The following is a 25,936-nucleotide window of genomic DNA, read 5'->3' on the forward strand; positions in this document are numbered from 1 at the left end:
CCCATCTAAAAAGTAAGCTTCCTTAACATTATCCCTAAATTATGAAACCTGAAATCTGAACTTCTCCCTTATCAAATATTTCAACTGGAACTTAATCCGACGTCCAATGATACAACTGCTTCAGTCTAGTGATTTCAAACAAAATCCTACCCAACGCATCTCTGTCGTCTTCTCGGATCCCGTCGTCACTTTTCTGTCCCCGCCCCCCACGGCCCCCGCGGGGGGCAGTAGTTTCCACTACGCTAAAGGGGGAGGTGGTAACGGACTCCTGTATCTACTTGCCTCGAGGAGGGGGACGTAGGAGCAGCCACGTTCCGGAAAACCGTAAGAGATCTGGCCCAAGAGGCGCGGAATCAAGAGAAAATCCTAGCCTAGGACGCGGCGTCGGTGCCGGCGGAGAGAGGCGGAGCCCGCAGTCGCCAGGCCGGCGCGCAGTGGCGCCCGCGCCCCCGCGCGCGTCCCCCTACCAGCCTCCGCGGGATGGCACCGGCGGGAGGGGGCGGGGCCGGGCGCTGCTGCCTGCTCCGCGGCGGCCGCCTCCGCTGCGGCCGGAAACAATAGTGGAGGAGCCTGAGCCGCGCGGAACGGCTGCTGCGGCGCGCGGAGCCGACGGTAAAGACCTCGCACCCCGGCCCCCGACCCTCACGCGCCTTGGCCCCGTGATCCCGCGGTTCCGCCGCCTTTGCGCTCCGAGCCCCGCGGCCCTTCGCGCTGCTCATCGCGAGGCGCCGGGACGGACGGAGAGTCGGACTCGGGTCCGCGGCTTCGTGAGGGACGGGCGCGCCCCCCCCCAAAACGCCGGATGTGGAGTGGGGGCCTGGCCCCCCCGAGGCGTTGAGTCCCGGGCAGTCCGGCTGCCTTGGCACTCGGACGCCTTCTGGGTGGGAGGAAGTCCAGGGCGAGGGGACCCCAAGGCTCCTAGCACCCCACCTGGGACTCCCCGGCTCCGGCCGTGCTCGACCCGCCCGGTGGAGCCGCTGCCCGGCCTTCGGTGCAGGTCCTTTGGACGCTGCCGGGACGCCCTCTCCGGGTGTTCGCGCTTCCACGTGTGTTTTCTGCCGCGGATCTCCAATAGCAAGCCTCGCTATATCGAGTTAGAGAAACGCTTCTAAGGGTTCTCACAATGAAGTTAGCAAAGCAGTGTCCCGAACGGGTCGTTTTTCCTGCATTTAACAGCGTTAAGTAGGTTGGAAGGACCCCGGCTGCGCTGCTGAGCATTCGGTGCCAGGGCCCGGATGGGGCAGAGCCGATCACCGAAAACTGCTTTCCTTCAGATCGCCCTCTCAACCATCTGAAGTACGGGATCCAAAAAGGCACTTCGGCTTAGTGACGCCTATGACAAGGCTTTAAGTTTTACCAGCTTTGTGACTTTCCACGATAGAAGTGTGATATGAAGCTGGTTTGATGGGGCTGTTGCGTTAGATAAACAGCATCCTTCCTCTAGAAGTTCCTAATTCTGCCATACCGTCAAGTTCTTGAAATTGCATAACCTACCCTTTCTGTTTCTTAACAGGGACAGTATGAACGAAGAGGAGCAGTTTGTAAACATTGATTTGAATGATGACAACATTTGCAGTGTTTGTAAACTGGGAACAGACAAAGAAACACTCTCCTTCTGCCACGTTTGTTTTGAGCTAAATATTGAGGGTAAGGACACAGTATAGATTCACTTTAATGGCATGAACTTTACATAACTACTTTTGCTGAACTAACTATAAGGTAAAATGAAAATTTCTTGAATGATTGGCAGTTGTGCCAAGTATGATGTGTGAAAATCTGTGGAAGCTAAGAATTTATGGAAAGGAGGCCGAAGTTCTCACAGCTGTGGATTAAGATAAATCTTTTTTCCTTGTTTTAATTACCACGTACTAACCCCAGTTTTGCAAATATAAAAATAAGGTACCAGTTTTGAGTAGGAAACATGTTTTCTGGTTTGAGACCTTATTAAGTTGTCAGGTGGATTCTTTTGTTCTTTCTATATTAAGAATTAACATAACCAAGCATTTACATTGATGAGCAAATGTAATTTAATTCCTTTGGCGTTTCATGCTGGTACCTAACTGGTGTGTTAGAGAACTCTTCCTCAATGTTGTCTTACTTGGAAAAACGTTTTTAAATGTTTAGATAATCTTCCTCAGTGTGATCAGTGATCACACACACCTTTAATAATTTTTAAAAGCTAGAAAGTTTTTTTTTTTACATTTCTTAATAGTTCGAAAGCATATGAAATAGTTCTCCAATTATTAAAAAAGAAGTCTATTATTAAATGTACTATTTGTTTGGATTCTTGTACAGTTAACATGTGTATGTACATTAATAGTTTGCCCCCAAGAAACATGTGGGATGCTTCTTCAATCTTGATGTTATGATAAAACTCTGATTTTTTTTTTTTTTAAATATTTATGGCTCAAACTAAAAAGAATCTTAATATTCTTGTGATAAAAGTTTGCGTGTCATGTCATTTGAATTTTGAATTGTCACATTGGTAGAGAGATTTTGTTAGGCTTTTAGATTTTGGACACTTTCAAAATGGTATTTAAATTTTTTTCCTGGATTGTATATTTGAAAATTTTCTTACCTTTGCTTTTTCTGTTAATTAAATAGGAGATGTGAAATGTTCTTATAGTTAATCCTAATGTATTTGTTGTTATAGTTTTTAATTTTCTTTTGAGATTCCTGTTAGGCCTTTTCAGATATTGTTGTAGGCACCAAATTAATATGTTTAGCTATTCTAAACATATTTGTTTAGAACATGTTTGTTCTTGTAGTAACAAGCCAAAATTATAATCATAAGTAGACCACTAAAATCATAATAAATTATATGATATTCATCTTCCCCTTAAGATCATATTGGTTATGGTCGTTTTGCCATTTTACTGTCTGGAAGAATTGTAGTTGCTGAACATAACAATTGATGGGAGATCATGGATTTCTTAGGAGTAAATAGAATACATATACCTTTGGCCTTAATAAGTGTAGTAATTATAAGTAATTTGAAAGGATTGACTTAAAAGTAAGATTCTTCTATAGCATTTAAATTATCATGTCCTTAATTATGCTAAGGTGAAAGATCTAAATTTATGTTCTTTGGAAATAGAGTTGGACCTATGTATTCTTCTACACTGTAGATTTTAATTTTGAATGGGCAAAGGCATTAGAAATGATCCAGCCCAAACCTGTATTTTACATCAAAGGAAACTGAGGATCAATTTGTAGGACTGTTCAAGGTTGCAGTGGTGATGGCAAACTGTCATTAAGGTCCCAGGCACTGTACTAAGCACCTTATGTGGATTATAGTATTGAACTGAAAATAGCTCTGCGACGGCTTCTGTTATCCATTTTAAAGGTAATGGGACCTAACCATTGAGACCTTCAAGAAACATACTTTGAAGTCACACAGCAGTAATGGACATACCCGGGTTTGAAGCCTGGTGATCTCTTTCCAGTATATATGATCTTAAGTCCATTGATCTTTTGTCAATAGTCAGACAAATGGGTTTTGTCAGAAACCCATTTCTTGAATCTTAATTAGCTATCCTTGCTATTCAGTCAAGCCAACTTTTCCTAACCAGCGCTTCCTAATAAATCATCATTAGTGGCATTCATGCCGTGATAGAATTTTTCCACAGAAACCTAAACTTCCATAATTGCTTTTCTAGCCTTTTAAAAATATGTCTGGTTTTCTGTCATTATATAGAGAACATACAAATATTCCTCAGGTATCATCTTTGTAAATATTTCATCTCTGATAACATCTGTTTTAATATATAAGCATAACGTAAGTCATGTTCTTGAAATAATAGTGGTGTATAACGTAAACAGTTCTCAATTTGAATCAGAACTGTTTCATTTTATATTCTACATACACTGAAGATTTTATCTTTTAAAATGTGAGTTAAACCTTCATGGACAAAAATTATTTTAGAATTAAATCTTCCTCTCCATTTATCTGATGTTGATTTCCCAAATCTATACATTTTTATATTTACTACAGTGACAAGCTAGTCTATTATAACCATTTTAATTTAATGTCATATGATTACTTTAGGAGAAAAGGGAATGAGAACTTTGAAATTCCACGAAATTTCAGTTTTCAAATCGGTATACAGGTCTTTAAAACTCAATGAAAGAAGTGATAAAGTAATTGTATACTTGAAAAATAACAAGGTATATTCTGGTCTTTGTCAAAAAATCTTTTAAAGTGTTTTAAGTTTTCTCTTCCCTATGAAGTTGTTAGCACAATACCAGCCAATAAATATTAGAATGTAAGAGGAAGTTTTAAAAATATGGCATTTAACTATATTAGTTTGGTGTAACTTTTTGTAGTATGATAGTGTTGCTCTTACCTGATTTCTTAGTTTACTAATTGCCAAATTTGTTCTAAAGCATTTTATATTCTCTAAGAGGCCAGTTTAAAAATTCTCTTGAGGAATAATAACAATTTACCTAATTTTGAGTCCACACATTTATAGTGAACAAAAATATTTTATATCTTTTGGGTTGTTGATTATATCAAATCAAAGCTAGTCTAATCAAATGGCCTCTTGTTTAAAGCTGTGTGTGTGCATATATTTATAAAATGAAGACAAAAAAGAAAGAAAGACAGTCAAATCTTCTTGGAGAGATTTCGTATTCTGAGCATAGCTCTAAATTGCCTTTTTTCTGTGACTTTACAGTAATTAAAAGGAAATGGTACCTACATTTTGTATACTTCCTTGTATACTTCAAGGACCTAAGAAATGTATTTTGAGGACTTAACTCTTGAAATGCTTGCAAGATTTATTTTTCTTTGTACCTGTAATTCACATTAAAATAACTTGTTTACTTCCAGGATTAGAAAACAGATGCATAAACTTCTTTATACTCATGACCTGTCCTAGGCCCCAAGACACTATAAACTTTTTTGTGCATGTATGATCAGATGCGTTAATATGCATCATTGTTCATGATACTAAAATCTCTACAGTTAGTGACCAGATTACTACCTTTCCCTAAGCTATTGAGTCTGAGAGGAAGGTAGCCCAGGACAGTCAGGAACCAGTAGTGAAACTCAGCTGTAATGTAGCAAAGTTGGAAATGAAACTAGAGGGGACAAAGGTCCATGACTCCAATCTGTTACTTCATACTGTTTTCATTTTGTGCCAAAAGACTGTGCAAATAATTCTTAGAGCATTCTTACCTTCCTCTAATAATTGACTTCCTTTCTTTTCTTTTCTGTGGAGATAAACTTTTTTACAAGACTGGATCGGGGTGCTTGGGTGGCTCAGTTGGTTAAGTGTCCAACTTTGGCTCAGGCCATGATCTCACAGTTTGTGAGTTTGAACCCTGCATTGGGCTCTGTGCTGACAGCCCAGAGCCTGGATCGTGCTTCAGATTTTGTCTCCTCCTTTCTCCCCTCTTCCCCCACTGACACTCTATTTCTTTCTCTGTCAAAAATAAACATTAAAAATTAAAAAAAAAAAAAGACTGGATCAGAGTTCCTCTTATGCCAAGCAAAGTTTTCAGTCGAACTTGATGGTTGATTAGTAAGCACCACCAGTGCTTACTAGTTCATCTCAGACTTCATTCTCCCTCTAATTTGTTGAAGTTTCTAAGAACTTTTCTAGAAGATGACCCAAATTCATATCCTTGGTAATCTTTCCAGCAAGAAAAATCTATAGGTGTTTTCTCTGGGTTAAAGCACTGGGTTCACCCAGTGCTTACTTTTAATCTTGTTCTTCCTTGATTTTGTCTTTGATCCAACCACTGTTCACATGGCTAGTAGTCAGGGAACACTTTGAAATTCAATATTAAATCTTGATTCAGTTTGTTTATTAAGACTGGTCATTTACTGCTCAAAGTCTGCTAATAGCTCTTCCTTTGTCCTGCTTCTGACACGTAAGCATCTTTCCACTTAAGTAAAAAGACCCACCTCTTTTGATAAGGAAACTGTATTTAGTAGCTAACTGAATCTGGGGTTAGCCTCTTATTTCATATAACCTGAACATTGATACGTATTAACTAAGAGAGTACCTTTATTTTTTAATTTTTTTATGTTTATTTATTTTGGATAGAAAGAGTGTGAGCAGGGGAGGGGCAGAGAGAGAAGGAGACACAATCCAAAGCAGGCTCCAGGCTCTGAGCTGTTAGCACAGGGCCTGAATCGGCTCAAACTCACGGACCATGAGATCATGACCTGAGCAGAAGTCAGCTGCTTAACCAACGAAGCCACCCAGGCACCCCGAGAGTACTTTAAATATAAAGCTCAGTGTGACTTTTTTAAACTTTAACTTGGCTATCTTTAATATACTTGGAAATACAGACACAAAGTTAATTTTTTTAACTGCCTTTTAATGTCACTTTAAATAAATTTGAATACTTTTTAAATGGCTGCAACGGTAAAACCTCATTATTTGGACAGGGGTAGGGAGGGATGAAACTGGAAAGTGGTTTTAACTGGTGATAAGTTTAAATTACAGAATATTTTAAAAGAGAAATAATTGAATCCAGGCTAACAGCATCAGGTGAACACTTGTGATTTAACTACCAACCCAATTATAAGGAGCCAGGTTCTAGAGTCTTATCCGTGTCCTAATTATGGTGGCCTCTTTTAGTTACTCCCAGATTTTCCTCCCTTATAACTTTGTTAAGCTTTCTAATTCTAAAGACTAGCATGAATTTAAAACTTAGATCGTGCACAAATTTAGGTGGGGAAGATATATCCATCAGGAATGAGATCCAGCCGAAATAATAGGAAATCCCAGTAATAATGGTGAAATAAAATGGAATGGATATTTATATCTCCCATATAAATAGAAGTTGAATCTGGACTTGGTATGATAGCTCCATGATCAGAAGGGCTCAAGCTGCTTCTGTTTTTCTATTCCACTTTCTTTACCACATACTTAACTATCTTCAAGGTCACCTCATGAGCCAAGGTGGCTGCTGGAACTCCAGCCATTGTTTCCTTATTCTCAGACAAGAAAGAAAAGACAGCAGGACATCTGACAAAAGATGCATATTAGCAGTCTCTTGCATCTAAAAAGGAGTTTTTCTTGAATTCCCACCTAATAGTTTCTTACATTTCATTGCCATTAAGATAAGCTACTCCAAATAATTCACAAAATGGGACAAGCGATACTGAGTAGGCAAGAAGCAAAATCAGCTACAGAGGGCCCTTTCTAGTAATTACAGGTTATTCCGTGTTGAAGACAAACTATTTTAGCTACAGCTAATACTAGCAAGTAAGGCTCTGATGATTCCTCTAATCCTGGAGTTAGAACTGGAAGGGATTTTAGCAGAATGAGGGATTGTATTCTGAGTATGGGCATGCAGCCAGATCACATGTGGACTTGTTGCCAGAAAGCTATAAGAATTTTGAAGTTTCTAACCTATCTCAATATGTAACATGAAGGATTAATGCTCCTGCTCTGAAAGAGGTCTCCCAAATATTTTCCTGTTAGCAACTTGTGTGGTTAAGCAATTTAAAGATTATAAACTTGGAAAAACTTTTCCCTTCTTTCTCGCAGACTCTGTTCATGGTAGACCAAATGGTAATTCCACCTTCCTTGTACTTTTACAGGGAAGATTGATTTTCTGCAGCCGGGTGCATGCATTCCACTTCTGCTCTGCTGATTAAGCATGAGGGCCCTGGACTCAGACCTGGCCTTGCATCTTGACCTTGCCACATAACTAGTTGGGTTTCCTTGGCAAGATACCTAAGTTTCTGTGTCATACTGGTTCTCAAATGTTACCAGTAAGAGCAATTTCACATTTGTACTTGGAAATTATTGTGCCAGAATCTCATTCAAAAGGCTGAACTCCAGTTGTTTCCATTTGTTCCAAGAAGGGTACTTGGCAGAGTAAGCAATGGATGTCAGATTTTTTTGTTCTTGATGCTCAGGGTGAAGCTGCAGAGTAATGAGCAACAGTTATTGGGAGCACAGGTTTCTAATACTGTGCTCCAGAGGCCCCGAACTCCAGCTGGAGTACACACTGCAGCCAGACTGGACTCCCATTCCCATTTACCAACCGGGAGAACTTGGGCAAGTTGCTTAAGTGTATTATTATTCTGTCAATGCAGCTGGAGGCATCTGCCTATCTGAGTTTTAAGTAGGAAATGATTAATTTTTATTTTCTCTTAGTGATACATTGTATAGTTAAAATGCCTATAGAAATGAGTAGGAAGGTTGGAAAACCTCACTTTGCCTACTGATTTTCAAGCATAATCAAGCATTTATTATCGGTAACAGAGCTCTCCCATCAGGACTAAGAGGTAAGTGGTAGTAGTCGCATGTGTATGTGGCAAAATAAAGGCTCTGGGGACAAGTAAAGTTGCCTAAAGTCACGTAGACAGTAAACGACAAAGAAGAGATTCCAATCAGGTGTCTCATATCAGAGTTGCTGTACCACTCTGGGAAATGGACATTTCTCTGTTTCCTTTGTCATATTTTAACAGCTTAAATTGTAGACCAGCACCTCTATAATGATGCCATTCATTCACTGGTTTTCCTAATGTTTCTGAGTAGTCCTGATAATCTGTATAGGTTCTTTTTTCTTTAATGTTGGCCTAGTCTGTCCTAGGCTTTCATCCTTACCCTGGGCTTTCATAACCTTTTATATGATGAAAACCAGCAAAACCTTCCTCCTTCCCTTCTTCCCCCTCCCCCACTACACAACAATATATGCAACTAATTTTTAGACACCTTCACCTTTGTAACCAATAAGTACTTCAAATTACATGTCTAAAGCTAAGCTATTATTCCTACCTTAGCCATATCTCTTTTCAGAATGAGGGAATGAATAAATAAGCAAATTCCCCCTCTGGCCCTGAAACCAAAAATATCAGGGTTGGAAGTCAAGTGTGGAAAAGGCAAAGGACTTACATGCCTAACTAAAATCTATGCAAACTAGCCCCACAGAGAGAGCCTGCCTGTATCTTAATTCTTAGAAAGTTACTTCTCAAAGGAGCCTTCCCTGCCTTTTAATTCTTCACCCCGCTCTTCCCCACCACCACACTCTCCCCAGTGTTCTTTTCCTCATAACACCCTTTTCTTCATGGCACTTTTTATGATTGTTTACTGTAGTTGTTTGCTTGTGTGTTTGTTCTTAATAAGAACATCATAATTATAAATAAAAAGGATTTGTTAGAATATTAAAAGGTGGCATTCTGGTTCAACTTCATAATTCTTTCATCCCATTGTGTTGACAAAAATGAAAAATATTTAACGAGATATAGAAATACATCTAGATAGAAAATCTTCAATATGTAGGTCAAAATTAGCTCTTCTCACTAAAGGGATGTAATTTATCTGACTTAAAATAATTTAAAACATTACTGAGAAGTTGAGAAAGAAAAATCAGCTACCCAGAAATTAAAGGGTAGTTTTTCTATTATATGCAAAATAATATTGTCCTGTGAAAAAGACAAAGATAAGTTTCTCTGTTCTCTTGAAGAAATGAAATACCACCTTCAAGTGAGGAAGAAGGTAGTTCAACTGTCAGTAAATACTTAAGGGATTTACACTTTCATAAGAGACTTATTTAAATAAAAGCTATTATTTGTTGAGTATTGTGTCCTTTACATGCATTGTTTTTATTAATATAACTGTATGAAGTACTGTGTTATCCCAATTTGATTAATAAGGAAAATGATCAGATGGTCTAGGTCACTTGTCCAAAACTGCACAGCTTACAAGTTTAAACCCAAGGTCTCTGATTCCAAAAAACCAAGTGCCTAAATCATTTCTGCTTCCAAAGAAAATTACATGAATTATCTCCTTAAGATTTAGGAGATACTAAGTTAGGAAAAGTTAGATGAATTATACAAATGTGAATATTGAGGCAAGGAACAAAATCTGGGTCTCAGGAGGCATGTAATTTTTTTTTTTTTTAAGTGTTTGTTTATTTTTGAGAGACAGAGTGTGAGCAGGGGAGGAGCAGAGAGAGAGGGAGAGAAAGAATCTGAAGCAGGCTCCAGGCTCTGAGCTGTTAGTATGGAGCCCGACATGGGACTCGAACTCATGAGCCATGAGATCATGGCCTGAGCTGACATCAGATGCTCAACCTACTGAGCCACCCAGGTGCCCCAGGAGACATGTAATTTTTAAAAATTATTTCTCCTCATGATATTAATACATGTTCCATGGAATATCTGAAAATATACATTTCTGATGACTTAGGATGATGCAGTCTTCACATAGATTGTAATCTCAACAATCTGTCAAGAAAATACAATTGTTAGAACTCCTGGATTGGGCTGGTAATGATCAGAGAGAAGTGACACACACCTGTGACTGTCTTGCTCTTCCTGCCCAGAAAGGATAACCCAGTTGAGTTGTAGACTGACATTTGCCGGAGAATCATGCAGGTGTCAGCTGGTAATGAGGCAGCAGTTCTAACACTTGTTTTCTGTCCTCCCCACCATCCAGGTAATGGAGGCTAACATACTTAGCCTGATTATCAGTCTTTCAAGAGGGAATAGGGTTCTGAGTTAAGTGGATACAGTCAGTGCAAACACAAGTGAAGATGTTAACCATTCCTGGAATCACACACCATGGTCCTTTTGCTCATCAGCCCCAGTAAGTGCCTGGGGCACTTTTAGAAAGAGAGAAACAGATAGTTTATGAGGTGAGTTTTCTAGTTTCTAAGTTTAGAAGGTAATGAACATTGAACTTAACTATGTCAATATAAGATTTTAGAAATATTTAGAACATATTTAGAAATATAGCACCTTTGCTTTAAAAAACTTAAATTTTCCATGGGGCGCCTGGGTGGCTCAGTCGGTTAAGCATCCGACTTCGGCTCAGGTCATGATCTCACGGTTTGTGCGTTTGAGTCCTGCATCTGGCTCTGTGCTGACAGCTAGCTCAGAGCCTGGAGCCTGTCTTCAGATTCTGTGGCTCCCTCTCTCTGACCCTCCCCTGCTCACACTGTCTCTATCTCTCTCTCAAAAATAAATAAAACATTTTTAAAAATTTTTAAAAAATAACTTAAATTTTCCAGTGTTTATTACTGAATATAAGATAAAGACAGTATACCTTTATATTTGCATAATACTTTAGAAATTGGAAGGTGCTTTTTTGGCACCTTAATTTCCACATTATATAGGAAATTAACATTTAGTGTGAATTTCAAATTAATACATGAAAAATGTATAAGTGATTAAAATCGAAGAGGCTAACACTGAAAAATTATCAAACTGATATTAACTGTAGTGCTAGTTAGAGTGGATTGAAATTATGCTAATCCAATTTGGTACACCATATGGTCTTTTAGGATTTTGATAAGGGTAATAAACCCATTAAACACAGCCTTGGATTTATAGTTTGTGATAAGGGAACCTTGCCTGTTTATTTACAAATAATTTTAAACTAGTGTATCTATTTCTGGTAGCTTTTTGCCATTCCTGTCTCAATTGTATACCAGTAAGGCAGAATAATGATTTGTGTGTACCCATTAAAATCTAAATCTCATAATTAAAGCCATGTGGTTGGGTCCATAACAATTTTTAAGCACAACTCTTCGGTAAATATTACCTAATCAACCACTGTGTGCTGCAAATCATTCTAGTAGCTGAGAATAAGACATTGAACAAACATAAATCCCCACCATTGTGAAGCTTACATGAGAGAATGGAAGAGACAATATAATATAATATAATAAATGAATTACATAGTATGTTGGAAAAGAATATGGGATTATTTGACTTTATGAAAGAAATTAAATCATTAGTATATTTTTCCATGTATTACCTATGAAATAATGTGAAGATTAAATTTAATTGACAGTAAAAGCACTTTCCAATTTCTAAAGTGCTATATAAATATACTTAAATGACATTTTTAATATCTGAAACTTAGGATAACTGGTAAAGTAATATCTACAATGAATTTAATGAACAAAAATTGTTAGTCTGATTTGAAAACTCATATGTTAAGGAAGTTTAGTGGTATTGGAGTGTTACAAAATTAACATAAAATACTCTCACTCAATTTTATATTTCTGTCTCTAAATACTTAAAAGATCTTTAGGTATTGGGGACAGTGAAATTATTTTAAAGTTTTTGTATTCTTTCTACTTCCTTACTAACACTATTTATCAATATATTTGTCCTGATAACATTTCTGTTTATTATTATTAAGGTATTCTTTAGAATCTTGATTATGTTACTTTGGCTCATCGAGTATTTTCAGGACATTAACAATTTTCAACTCTGTGTCAAGCAACATTTTGATTGTATTTCTACTACAAAAAATAATAAATATGTATAGATAAAATAGAATTCCTACATACTATATCAGAAAGTTCTCCCAAAACTCAGTTTTAGGTTACCAGTGTATTAACTAAATGTGTCTGATAAATACCAGCCATGAGTATCTTGAGAAAGAAATTAAAATCTCACAATTCTACATCCAGTCTTAAATGTCATGCCTTTTACAGACTGTCTTTTCTACCACCCACTCTCCTTACTTCATTTATTTACTCTCTCCTCCATTTGTTTTAACTTCTGCTTACTCATCAGCTTGCCTACCTACAGTTACTATCTCTGTATCCTGGCAGTTCGACCAAAAAGATGGTTAGAGTGGCAGAAATGCTCATGCCTCCCGTATTTAAAAGGAAAAATCAAAAACCATATGGTTTGTTTCCCTGAAACCATAGTTCTGGGAAGGTCATGTTCAGTCAGGGTCTCCTCGGTCCTCCCATCCTATCCTTTAGTCCCCTACAATTTGCTGTCTTCCTTTGCTCTCACTAGTGAACTCACAGTGCAGTAAATAGTTTCATGTTCGTGCCATTTTCAAAATCTGACATAAAACATTTCCGTCTTTCTTGAAACCCTTGAATCCCTGGGTTCTGTGATAAAATAGCTTGTCTCCTCTTATTTCTGCCCACTTTTCTGTCATCTCAGGTTCATTGCCAGGTACAGGTCCCTGAAATACTAGTGTTTCACTGAATTCTTTCCTTGTCTTCTCATATTGCACTCTACTATTTCTTGCACTGATGTGTCTTCAACTATACCTCTGTACTATAGCACAGACACATTGCCAGGCCAAACCAAATCTTTCTTCTAAGTGCCAGACCTGTATATTCAGCTCCCTGCTCAACCCTTCCATTTGGATATTTTGTACCTGTCTTTAAGTTTCTCAGAACTAAATGTATGTCTACTTCCATATACACGTGCATTTTGTATTTCATTCATCTTTGGTTCACATGGAACTCTGGGCCTTATATGCAGAGCTTTGGATTTAATAGGTCTAGAGTTGATCTAGAAATGTGCATTTTAACAAGAATCCCAGCTAACTCTTCTGCAGGTGCTCTTCGGATCAAACTTTGAAAAACTGCCCTTAGTGAATGAATGGTTCCTGGTACTTCAGGACTTCCCATGTAGAGTTGTGTGGGTGCAGTGATAATGTAGAGGAGAATCTGATCTAGGCGCTGCTGTTCAAGCTGTGTGCCCTGGCAGGGATGACTTTCCAACATACAAAGGCAAATTGGCTTATGGCCTAGCAGCAGGCCTGTCTGTTAAACCACTACTTCCCCCTGCCCTCTCTTTCTACTCTGTCCCTGAGTCCAGTTGATTGTCTCCCATTCGTTTCCTACTTTCATTCCCATTGCTATGCTTTTGTCCAGGCCTTTTACCTCCTTACCAACATTACCCCAAGACCACTTAATTAGCTTCATAGATTTAATCCTTTTATCCCCACAACTACCCTACCTCTCCAGTTCTTTCTCCTGAGCACCAGAAAGATCTTTAAAGTACAGATCTGATCATGCCATTCACTGTCTTAGAACTAACTATCCATTGACTCCTTGCCATTTTATTCAGTTTATTAGCTTCCTAACACGACACATAAAATGTGTCATTACTGTGTTATGTCTGTTCACTGGCCACCTTCATCTTTCATTACTCCTCCAAAGGCACTCTACAAGCCAGTCTGTGTGCCCACTCTAACTCTGCCTTTCTCACTCTGGTTCCCTCTACCCTCCATTTCTTTCTCACTTGCATATCTTTCTAAGTTTCCACTGTCTCAAACACCATTTCCTTCTCCTTTCTCCTAGTGGAGCAACTGGAGATTGCTCTATTTAATACATGTACTAAATAGAGGTATATTAAATAGAGATGATAATAGCATCATTGCCTGTGTTCAAGAGACAGCTGTGAGAGTCACAACAAATGATGAGCCTTGTGGTAAATATAGTATATGAATCAAATGTTAGTATTAATTTAAATTCAAATATTAGAACAATCTGAAAAGATGAAAAACTACTGAGAAAATTGCTATGCTTGGTTTGTATATTGAACAGCTTCTCCATTGACAAAATAATTTAATGTTTAATGTACATTGAGGAGGTTTGAATTTATCTGATTTTACCTTTCTATGATTTGGTTTCATTAGATTTTTCAGCTATAGCTTTCATCATTTCTCTTGTGTAGCAGCTGCTCAGCAAATTTTTTGACCATACATTCTTTGGGGTTTTTTTGTTTTTTGTGGTTTTTTTTTTTTAATCAACAGTATGAACTGTCTTCACTTATCAATATCTTTTTCCCTTACCCCCTTGGGTCCTTGGGTCATCAGCAAGGATTGCCAGATAAAACGATACTGTGGTTATGATTTTTCTTTGGAGAAGAGGAACTGCTTTCATTTGAAGGAAAATACTTTTCCTTGCTAGGTACATTGTTCACCTAAGAAAATTTGCACAGTCTCGAAAAAATTAAGAATCTTAGGTATGTGTGTCTTTTACCATTGTCAGTATCCCTGTCTTTTATCCTTTACTTAGTTCTTTGGAACATACAGTACAATACTAAAAGCATAATTTGTCTTGGACTAAGGAATGCAGTGTTCTTTCCCAAACCAAAATGTATTTATTCCTAGGCATTTTAAAAAATGTTTTTCATTGAAAAAGCAAATTATGCCTATTACAGAAAAATCAAAATACAGGAAACAGTATGAATATTGAGATTCATAATGCCAAAAATATCTTGATATTTTTGGTGTGTTCTTCTAAATTGTTTTCTGCAGTAGACTATGTATGTATATGTGCACGCACACATGTGTATGTGTAGTAAATTGTGTTTAAAAATGAAATCAAGCTATGTATACCATTTAATCATTAGCCTTTTCATTTAATATATTAGGAACATCTTTTCCACGTTACGTAAAATTCTACTACTTTTTTAAGGTTGCAGTCCCTTGTGCCCTAATTCATTTAACTACCATCCCATTGATGAATGTTTAGCTTTGCTTGTAATTTACAGGTACTAAAACATTTTTATATGTACATTTTTTTATGCATGTATGATTAAATCCCCATTTCACTGTAGTTTAAATTCCCATAGGTAGACTTTTAGATCAGAAAAAACGTTTGTCTACTACATTAAAATATGTCAAATTTAGACTGTAATTTTTAAGTGGTACAATTAAAGTTGTACGATAAAAAGTTTTAAGTCAATAATCCAACTGACTCAATAAGCCTTTACTTGTTCCATTTTCCCCAAAAGAGCTCTAAGTGAGTATACTGACATTTACTAAAAAATTGTTTTTGTGCATGAAGCTGTGCAAAAGACTCCTATAAACTTACTCAAATTAGGGATGCCTGGGTGGCTCAGTCAGTTAAACGTCTGACTCGATTTCAGCTCAGGTCATGATCTCGCGGTTCACGGGATCAAGCCTCACAATGGACTCTGCGCTAACAGTGTGGAGCCTGCTTGGGGTTCCCTTTCTACCCCTTGTCGCCCCACCTTCCCCTCTGCCACTCTCCTCAGCTTGTGCGCTCTCTCTCTCAAAATAAGTAAATAAACTTAAGAAAAAGTTACTCTAATTAACTATAGTATGATTGAGCTGTCTTGTATGTGGCACGAGACACTAATTTGCAGAAAAAACCCTCCCAACATTCCTAACGATAAAGTTAAAATGATACACATAACTTTTTTATATTATATGCTACTGTGAGCTTAGTAGCCCATATTAAATGATTAATAAGAACATGGATAGCTTCTGCCCATGTTCTCATTCCAAGTACCCTTTTGCTTAATTACCTCCAGAGAAACTTCCCTGTCCAATTTGGTAGCCTTACCACATGTGGTTATGAAGCTTAATTAAAATTAGATAAGGTTAATATTTTAGTTCCTTGGTCATGCCAGCTATATTCAAATGCTTAATAACTACATGTGGCTAGTGGCTACTATATTAGATAAGATATAAACCATGTCCATCATCTGAGAATGTTCTGTTGGACATTGCTAGTTAAAAAACAGGTAGCTAGGGGTGCCTGGGTGGCTCAGCCAGTTAAGCATCCGACTCTTGATTTTGACTCAGGTCATGATCCCAGGGTCATGAGATAAAGGCCTGTGTTGGTCTCCATGCCGAGGATGGCTCTCTGTCTCCTGCCCTCTCTGCTGTTTGTGCACGCTGTCTCTCAAACAACAACAACAAGAAACTAGGAAGCTAAATTAAGGAATAGAATTGAACGTGGACTTATTTTTTGTACCGTTAGTAATAAACAGCTGTTACATAGGTATGTTTCCCCAGTTTTCCAACTGTTAAAATGGAAAAGTAAAATTCACTGAGAGGTTTTCTTTTTGACAAGGCATTTGTAGCTTATATAGCTCCTTTCATAACCAGACTTCAGCTCCTTCATTATTAGAGACTGAGGTTTATCGTTTAACACTATCTCCCTGAACTCTTTGCTTACTGAAATTTGCCCTTATAATTCATTTCCTGGATTAAGCTGTTTAACTGCTTAGTCCTTCTCCCGGCACATACAGAAACTTCAGAATGGCATAAACATCTCTACACTGCAGTCTGCTGTCTAAAGACCACCTGTTGGTATATCTTTCTTTAGGGCATTGATTCTCAAAATGTGGAAAAGCAAGTTGCTGAGCCCATCTGTATATTGACTTACTGTGGTTGCCAGCAATTCCATTTTCTAAATGCAGAGATAAGCAATTACCTATTACTTTTAAACAGTATGTTCAGTACTTGAATATGACACACTCTTCAGTGACTCCTGAGTTAGCTAAAGGCATGCGGTGGGAGGGATAGGATACTTGTTAACCACAGTACTCACTAAGGCACTTGGGCATCCAATAAAAATAGAAGCCTGGCCTATTATGGGTGTGGAAAGGAAGTAGGTGCTCCAGCTGGGTATCCATCCTTGCCTTCCTGCCTTTGGTCTAATTTCCCACCATTAGCACCATGGCAGGACAGACGATCTGAGCATCCTTCCCACTGAGTGGCTGTGAAGGACAATAGATATAATGGTAATAATTCTTATGTAATCCTAGCTTGGCTGCTCTGCTTGCTCATCAGATGTAAACTAGCCTGGTCAAGTTAGGTGTCAAAGCATCATTGGGACAGGTAGTTTTTACACCAAAGCAATTCAGACCTGTATCACTGCACAGTCTTGGTATAGTACATGTGTCACTAGCCACCATGGCTGCAGAGCCTGCTGGGTCATATGTGCCCTGCATACTCACAAAGGAAATGATAAGAACTGTTTTGAATTAAAGAAGCATTTGCCCTCTTTTCAGATGGCAGCTGCTGCTCACTAGTAGCCAGTTGCTGCCAGATCTTCAGATTTGGCTTTTAAGAGAAACCAAGAAACTGAAAATTCTAAGTAGTTATTTTTTTTTTCTTTTAATACACTCGTAGGCTAAACAAAATTTGTCTGCAGCATGGACGTGGGTGTGCTATGTCTATTTACAGAGCTTTTCCTCTGTTCCTTTTATTGGAAATGGGAATCTGATCCTCACAAAGAAGTAACATCTTAATCCTTTTAGTCTTTCTTAGCACAACAAAGTTTAGCTCTCCTGCCATTTTTACAATTAGCACTTTAAAGAAGCTCAGGATTAGTTCTTGATAGGAGCAGCATATAAACATTCAGGTCCTTGTACTCCCTTTCTTAGCAACCAAGATAAGATCATCATAAAAAGAAAAGCACCTTAACTCTTGGAAAATTCTTCAAACTGGGCAAACTGTGAGCCTGCATAGAAAAGATTCTGAAGCAGTACCACATGAATTGTTGCACAAATGTTGGTCATGTTTGAAGGCAATATGTTTCAAATTTCTTCACAGCATGTTAACAGCCTGGAACTTAAATTTATAACTAAAATTTCCTTGCCTTATTTAAATATTAAGAACGAACACACAAACCCACAGTTTGGAGAACCAACACTGCCACCTTAATCTATTGCTGTTTTATGTTTGAAGTAAAACTTGAAGAGCTTGCTCTCTTAGAGCTGTCCAGTCTACTCCTGATGTGCTGATGTGTGTATTCACAGCTTTACATCCAACTACTGGTTGTGTTATGTTTGCTCTGCCTAAGGAGCACCAAATTATATGAAGCCATTCCTTTGATTGGGAAGTGAAGTAAGTAATCAAATTCAAAATGAAATCTAATGGATAGAGTCTACTAAGGCAGAATTGGAGTAAGTCAGATGACGGGATTCAGGTATGTATAAAGTATAAAGCCATGTAGCATCAGTGAAGTCCACTGAGAAACGGTGCCGTTTGACAGGACCGGCTGGTGAGCCATCAAGAAAAGATTGCTTTGCTTACCTCATTACCACCAAATCACACATAACATCTTCTTCAAGAGACTGGGGGTAAATCCAAGGATGGGGTGCCTGGTGGCTCACTAGGTTAAATGTTGACTTCAGCTCAGGTCATAATCTCATGGTTCGGAAGTTCAAGTCCCATGTTGGGTTCTGTGCTGACAGCTCAGAACCTAGAGCCTGGTTCAGATGCTACGTTTCCCTCTCTCTCTGCCTCCCCTGCTCATGCTTTGTCGCTCGCTCTCCTCAAAATAAACATTAAAAAAATTTTTTTTTAATCCAAGGATAGTGGGACATGTAATACAATTTTTAAGTGTTTGGGTTTCATGCCTATTATTTTAGTGCCATTTGGAGTCTCATCTTATTAGGGAAAAGAGATGTGTTGCTACAGTAGGCAGATTAAATATAAGCATGGAAACATCCTTATTTGAAAAGGGCAACAGTGGTAGGTAGATAGAAAAGTCTATATCTGAGTGATTTTTGCTCTTCTATGGGTTTAACCAAGTTTTCTTAAAAGTAAATTGATCTTAAAGAGGGACTTAAAGAATAGAAATGGGGATAGCATGCCAGATGCGTTAGTGGGAGGGTTTTCAGCATATGTGAGAATGGTATAACAAAATCAGAGATGAAAGTGGGAACAGATAAAAAAGGAAAAACTATTGAATAGGAATAGCTTGACTTTTTAAAATACCCCGTTCATACAGAAATAAACTTCATGTATAAATTTCTAAATGGCCTCTCTCCAGAGGAGCTAGTACTTTAAAAAAAATGCAATTATGGTTTCCAATTAGGGTCTTGGTTCTCTAATAATAATGACTTCATGACAAAAAAAAAAAAAATACATGGACATTTTTGAAGTATGTTTTAAAGAAGTTTTCATAATAGTTAAGATGTCAATTACATTGGCCTTCAACATCTTTATTAGTGAGGAAGTTGTAGTGCAGTTTTTGTTGAACTGGTTTGGAAACTCCTTATAACTCAGCTCTTCAAAAATATCAACTCATTTAATTGCATTTAGATTCATTCCTTTTCAAAAGCTGCTGAGGAAACAAATTAGTGCTCAGAGCAGTTTACACTTGTAAATGCAATTAAAATTGAAAAGTCAGTAGGGAAACTCAATGGGATCTCTGATAATAGCAATAGTTGTTTCTCTTATAATAATTCAAGCTGATGAAGTGGAGAAAACAAAATCACTTGGAGAGTTTATAAAATGGCATGTATATTGCTGATACAAATTAAGTGGGCTACTCACATTTTTTTCTAGATTAAAAAGTAATTTGTTCGGGGCGCCTGGGTGGCTTAGTCGGTTAAGCGTCCGACTTTCGCTTAGGTCATGATCTCGCGGTTCGTGGGTTCGAGCCCCGCGTCGGGCTCTGTGCTGACTGCCGGCTCAGAGCCTGGAGCCTATTTCAGAGTCTGTGTCTCCCTCTCTCTCTGACCCTCCCCTGCTCACGCTGTCTCTCTCTCTCTCCTAGAAATAAATAAAACATTAAAAAAAAAAAAAATTTAAAAAAAATAAAATAAAATAAAAAGTAATTTGTTCAAGTATATGAAGTGGTCAGTATATTATACTTTTTGGATGTTTCATTTCCTGTGCTACTGCATGGGATATTTTAACCCATGTTTACAAAACAAACATTTTCAAATTGAACTTTAAAACTCAGTCAAGTTTTAAATTTTTAGTGAGCTTAAAGAAATTAAAAGTAATAATGAGCTACAGCTTACATAAAACAGCCTTATACATTCGCTATGTGTTTAATTTATACAATTGAGTAGAAGTTTGTGGTTTTGCCTGGCATATTGAATGATGCCACAAGACTGCCATCTGTGTATCAGCGCCACTCATCAGTTCTTCAGACTAATGGCCCATTAAACTAAAGGGAGTAACTTCACTGAAGATGGCTTTCTTTAATTAACCTCTGAGTAGTCTGGCAAAACTGCACATCCTGATTCATTGCAGTAGACCTTGAATGACAATTGGTAATAAGTTTGTTTTGTTTTGTTTTACTATAATTTAAATTTTCCTTTATTCATTTAACTACTTTTTCTTGAGTAGTCGCCATGTGCCAGGCATGTGCCCTTTCTCACAGAACTTACTCATAGCCGGAGATAAAGGCCAGTGAAGGGGCACTTGTGGAATCTGGTGTTATCAGCTAACCCAGGTGTATTGGAGTAAGGAGACAGGAGATGGTGATGACCCAGACAGTTCAGTGAGAGGGGTGATCAGGAAAAGCAGGATTTGGGATGTTGTACTGCTAGATTTTATAGGGAAAAGCATCCTTTAAAATGGACAGCAAAACATCTGGGATAAGTGAGGGGACGAGCTGTCAAGGAGGACACCTAGGATTCTTCCTTGAGCAGTTGGTGGTGCCAAACTCAGGAAGAGAATCAGATTTAAGGTTTGGGCACTTAGACTGGAAGAAGAGCCATTTCATTCAGGAGGTGTTTGTTGGAGGAACCCATGTGCCATCTAAGTGTATACTCAGAATTCTTTTTGCCCATGATACTTTTTTCATGTGTTTTCTTTTTCTTTTAGAAAGTATTTATTTATTTTTGAGAGAGTGTTAGCAAGAGAGAGGCAGAGAGAGAGGGGACAGAAGATCCAAAGCAGGCTCTGTGCTGCCAGCACAGAGCCCAATGCAGGGCTCGAACTCAATGGATCCTGAGATCATGCCCTGAGTGGAAGTCAGACACTTAACCGACTGAGCCACCCAGGTGCCCCTCATGTCTTTTATAGGTGACTTTTACTCCTGAATATCTGAAAGAAATTTATGTTACATTTGTGTATTTGGACAGTAAATTGAATATTGTTCTCTGATTTGCTGTTCATCCCAAAAGATTATTTATATGCAGGTAATCATGTTCTTATCTGAGTTCCTAGCAGTAATTTGGAGATTTAGGTAAAAATTAAAAGAAAAATTATTTTTGGGCTCATGGGTGGCTCAGTCAGTTCAGCAATTCTTGATTTTGGCTCAGGTCATGGTCCCACGGTTCGTTGGTTCAAGCCCCACATCGGGCTCTGTGCTGACAATGCAGAGCCTGCTTGGGATTTTCTCTTGCCTTCTCTCTCTGACCCTCCACCACTCTTTCTCTCTCTGTCAAAATAAATACAAATTTTTAAAAAATTGTTTTCGAAGAAAATTTACTAAGAAGGAACATTGGATAAGAAACCTCTTTAACTTTAAAACCCCACATTATCCTTCAAATAGACATCTATTGACCTGCTGTTGAAATTCGGAGTACATCAGGAAATTCATTGTTTCATACTATTTTTTCTTTTTGAAGTTTCTAAATAAATACCAAAGCCCACAATATTTAACAGCAAAAATTAATTTCTGTAGCATAGTTTAAACCCTTTTTTAATATGCTAAAGAATTTCTTTTCATATAGTTCAGTGAAACTTAAAATGTGCTATGTTTAATAGATTCAACTAAATCATGGCTTAGAGCTGTGGCAGTGGACTGAGAAGGAGACCGTTGACTGGGGATTGGTGAGCCATTTGTTGGCAGTGAGACTAAAGGGAGGTTGCAGAGTAAGGCAGCTCTTGAATAAATCTTCCTGAATTAGTAAAGTAAGCAAGTTCAAGTTCTCTACCTACCTACTATTTATCCAGTGCAGTAAGTATTAGAATCAAACAGCAGAGTGGAGCTATTTATTTGGGCTATAATTTTATACTAGCTACTTTTTTGTCTCCTTTATGGCCTAAAACATATAATAACAAAACTTATAATATTTTTATTCTAAAAAGAAAGATTTGGGGTGCTTGGGTGGCTCGGTTGAGTGTCTGACTTCTACTCAGGTCATGATCTCCCAGCTCGTGAGTTCAAGCCCCGCATCGCGCTCTGTGCTGACAGCTCAGAGCCTGGAGCCTGCTTCAGATTCTGTGTCTCCCTCTGTCTCTTTCCCTCCCCTGCCCACACTCTGTCTCTGTCAAAAATAAATATCAAAAAGTTGTTTAAAAAGTGCAGGATTTGTGAACTTCCTTTTCATGTTAATTTACCTAGTCTTAAAGGTGTACTTGTGTTATCAAATAGAGCTTTAAGGGTTTGCACTTAAATATCTTAATTTTGCTGGAAATTTGACCTAATTGGACAGTAACTGGTTAAAAAAAGAAAGAAAGAAACATACACACAACTAGCACAAGTAGCAAAGGGATAAATAAAATGCCTATGAAATTCTGTTTAGGGTCTGTTTTTGTACTCAATGGAAGACACAAGGCTGAGATATTTGAGTTTGCCTCATGAGAGCAGCTGTCCCCACGTGCTTACATGATCATTGGTCAGGAGGTATACTCACATAGCTTACTCGTGAGCAAACTGATGGCCCATTTAGCACTGGTTTTGGCAAATTCAGCAGGTCCCACCGTTGGCTGATGTTATGTCGTTTTAGAACAAATGAATACTTAAAAGCACTTTTATACCTGATTTAATACCATTTAAGTACAAATATTTCATTATCTTAACTATTAGCCAGAGTCTGCAGTTGAGTTAATAAAATTGTTGCAACTTCAGTTTTTAAAACAAAGGATGAATGCAGGGTGTAATTTTTCTGATAAGTAAGCTAAATTTTTTTTTTAACGTAGCACCTGAGTGGCACTCCACTTACCCTGTTTTCAAAGCTAAGCACATTTAGCCTGGTTAATTCTGGCAGGCATTCATTTTCAACTCAACATCCCTTATTCTCTTTCAGTATAAACATAACTGCTGTTTGACTTTAATAATATGGCTTGAACTTATAAAAATGTAATAATGTATTCTGTATTATGAAATGTATTATGTGTTTGAAAATGTGTATTTTAAAAAACAATTGAAATAGCATACTTAAGCTTACTAAAAAGTTGGGAGATAGAAAAGTGATAATAACATTTCCACTATTTATGGTATATAATGAACATTTATGAGTTGAAGAATTATACTGGTTATTGTATCGGAGCAGACAGAATTTATCGCTGTATGAAATTAATTGTGTGTAATGCATTTCTTCTAGAGGATAAAATTATCTTGATAAAGTTTTAGTAAGTTAAACAAATGTGAAAACATTTTAGATGCTTTCATTTTCTTAAAACAATAAGTCTAGAGGCAACTGGGTGGCTCAGTCAAGTGCCCAGCTCTTTTTTTTTTTTTTTTTAAAGTTTATTTATTTTGAAAGAGAGCAAGCAAGCAGAGGAGGGATAGAGAGAGGGAGAGACAGGATCTAAAGCAGGCTCTGTGCTCTAACTCATGAACTATGAGATCATGACCTGGGCTGAAACCAACAGTCTGATGCTTGACCAAATGAGCCACCCTGGTGCCCTGAAGTGTCCAATTCTTGATCTTAGCGCAGGTCTTGATCTCAGCGTTGTGAGTTCAAACCCTGTGATGGACTCCATGCTGGGCAGGAGACCTGCTAGATAGAATCTAAATAGATAGACAGTCTAGCTCATTGGCTTTATAAGGCTTTTATTAATGTGTATTTTTCTGGTTCTGGTGTATTCTTCCCCAATAAAACATAATTATAAGAACATGATCGAAAGTGTGTGCTTCAGGAGGCTTAGTGAAGGAAGCACTATATTGTAAAGGCCAACGTTTTGTAAATGTAAATTGCTCATTTGGTAGGACTATTTTTATATTATATGCAATAACATGCCTCTAGACCAAGGTTTAAATTGAATCATTAAGTCCTTGGAAAGGCTTTATTATTCATAAGAATTTAATATTACTGAATATATAAACTGAAGCAGAAATTATTAGACCATATTTTATGTTATTAACACCAATATTCTTTAGAATTTTTCCTCTAATTTACAAATCTGATGACTGAGATCCATGTTTTACTAAGATCTTTATACTCTTAATGCAGCTTTTAAAAACAAAATGTTGTCTTTTATTTCTTTTTTTTTTTTTTCTCTATAGGAGTACCAAAATCTAATCTCTTGCACACCAGATCGTTAAGGGGCCATAAAGACTGCTTTGAAAAATACCATTTGATTGCAAACCAGGATTGTCCTCGATCTAAACTTTCAAAAAGTACTTATGAAGAAGTTAAAACTCTTTTGAGTAAGAAGATAAACTGGATTGTACAGTATGCACAAAATAAGGATCTGGATTCAGATTCTGAGTGTTCTAAAAATTCCCAGCATCACCTGTTAAATTGCAGGCATAAGCCTGATAAAAAGTTACTCCCACAGTTTGACTCTCAAGTACCAAAATATTCTGCAAAGTGGATAGACGGAAGTGCAGGCGCCCTCTCAAACTGTTCACAAAGAATATTGGAGCAGCGGGAAAATACAGACTTTGAGCTTGCTGTGTTGCAAGATTCAGGTGCCACTTTATGCCACAATAGTGTATTGTGGCCTCATAGTCCCAGCCAGGCACAGAAAAAAGAAGAAATAATCTCTGATCCAGAGGCTAATGTCCAGGCCCAGCATCCGTGTTACAGCAGAGAGGAATGTAAGTACAATGGGCAGAAAAATAAAGATTGCAGTTTTGTTGGCTTTGTTCTTTTTACATTTTTATGTATATGATATGTCAATTTTGCTCTAGAATTATGGATTTTATAGAATATTTAAATGACAAGTTCACCCTAGCAAAAATGAGGTGTCTTAAATTCTCCATCAGTCCTCTCAAATACCCTTTAGTATGTCCTAAAGCATTCAAATTCTGCAATCCCATCATCTTTTTTTAAAAAAGTTTAAATAAATAACTTTAATAAGTTAAATGTATTAATCTAAATGGAATTGACACAGAATTGGAAGTTCGAAGTTCATGTAGTTTAGAAGTACATCTTCACCCATTGGCTAACATACATCGTCATGTTGCTCATTGATAGAAGACTAATTTACTGGGGATAGCATTTCAAAAGCAAAAATCTGACATTTCACTAAAGGACAAATATAATATGTATACTTATGCTAAAGTTAGGAAAAGTGACCCATTCAGTTTTCATTTATTCTTGCAAAAACTCACAATTAGAATTACCTCTAATTGTTGGCCTTTACAATTAGAGGTAATTCTAATTGACTTTAAGTCAAGTGATTTTAGAACTAGAAGGGATTTTAGGTGTATTTTTATCTAAGGTTATATAATGAGATAGATCGGTTTTTCAAACTATTTCCACAGTACTTTGGTGTTTTCCCAACTGTGGATCATAAACTATGTAGTGCCTAAGCATAATCAACTTGATGAGTATCACTTCTAGCACTTTACTAAGTATTCTTTGGCAAAACTTTTGATTCAGGTGAAGGTGTACTGGGAGTGATGTAAAATATGTTTCTTGCTTTAAGTTGTGGTTAGAATTTGGAAATATCCTCCACACTGTAGGAGTTAATGAATGAATCATAAAGTACAGGTAAGTATTATAATGGGAGTTAAGTGAATTTTTTTTTAAATAAAATATTGTATTGGTGATGTAGACAATTTATTTTCC

General features: G+C 37.5%; 1 protein-coding gene across 4 annotated transcripts in view; it reads left to right on the forward strand.

Annotated features, from left to right (window-relative positions):
* The first annotated feature begins 292 nt into the window (after window positions 1–292).
* The window catches only part of CUNH21orf91 (chromosome unknown C21orf91 homolog), a 31,712-nt gene continuing 6,068 nt past the window's right edge, over window positions 293–25,936 (forward strand). Inside the window, exons 1-3 of one of the 4 annotated variants that reach the window (XM_039253759.1) lie at window positions 293–612; window positions 1,514–1,647; window positions 24,424–24,960. In XM_039253759.1, coding sequence (XP_039109690.1) covers window positions 1,521–1,647; window positions 24,424–24,960 — 664 coding nt within the window. In that variant the 5' untranslated portion in view covers window positions 293–612; window positions 1,514–1,520. Of the gene's footprint in view, window positions 613–737; window positions 756–1,221; window positions 1,297–1,513; window positions 1,648–24,423; window positions 24,961–25,936 lie in introns of those variants that run through there. The other 3 variants (XM_039253756.1, XM_039253758.1, XM_039253757.1) reach the window with 3 other exon arrangements.

This window comes from Hyaena hyaena, unplaced genomic scaffold (assembly GCF_003009895.1).
Source record: "Hyaena hyaena isolate Hyena2069 unplaced genomic scaffold, ASM300989v1 scaffold_461, whole genome shotgun sequence".
Classification (NCBI taxonomy): domain Eukaryota; kingdom Metazoa; phylum Chordata; class Mammalia; order Carnivora; family Hyaenidae; genus Hyaena; species Hyaena hyaena.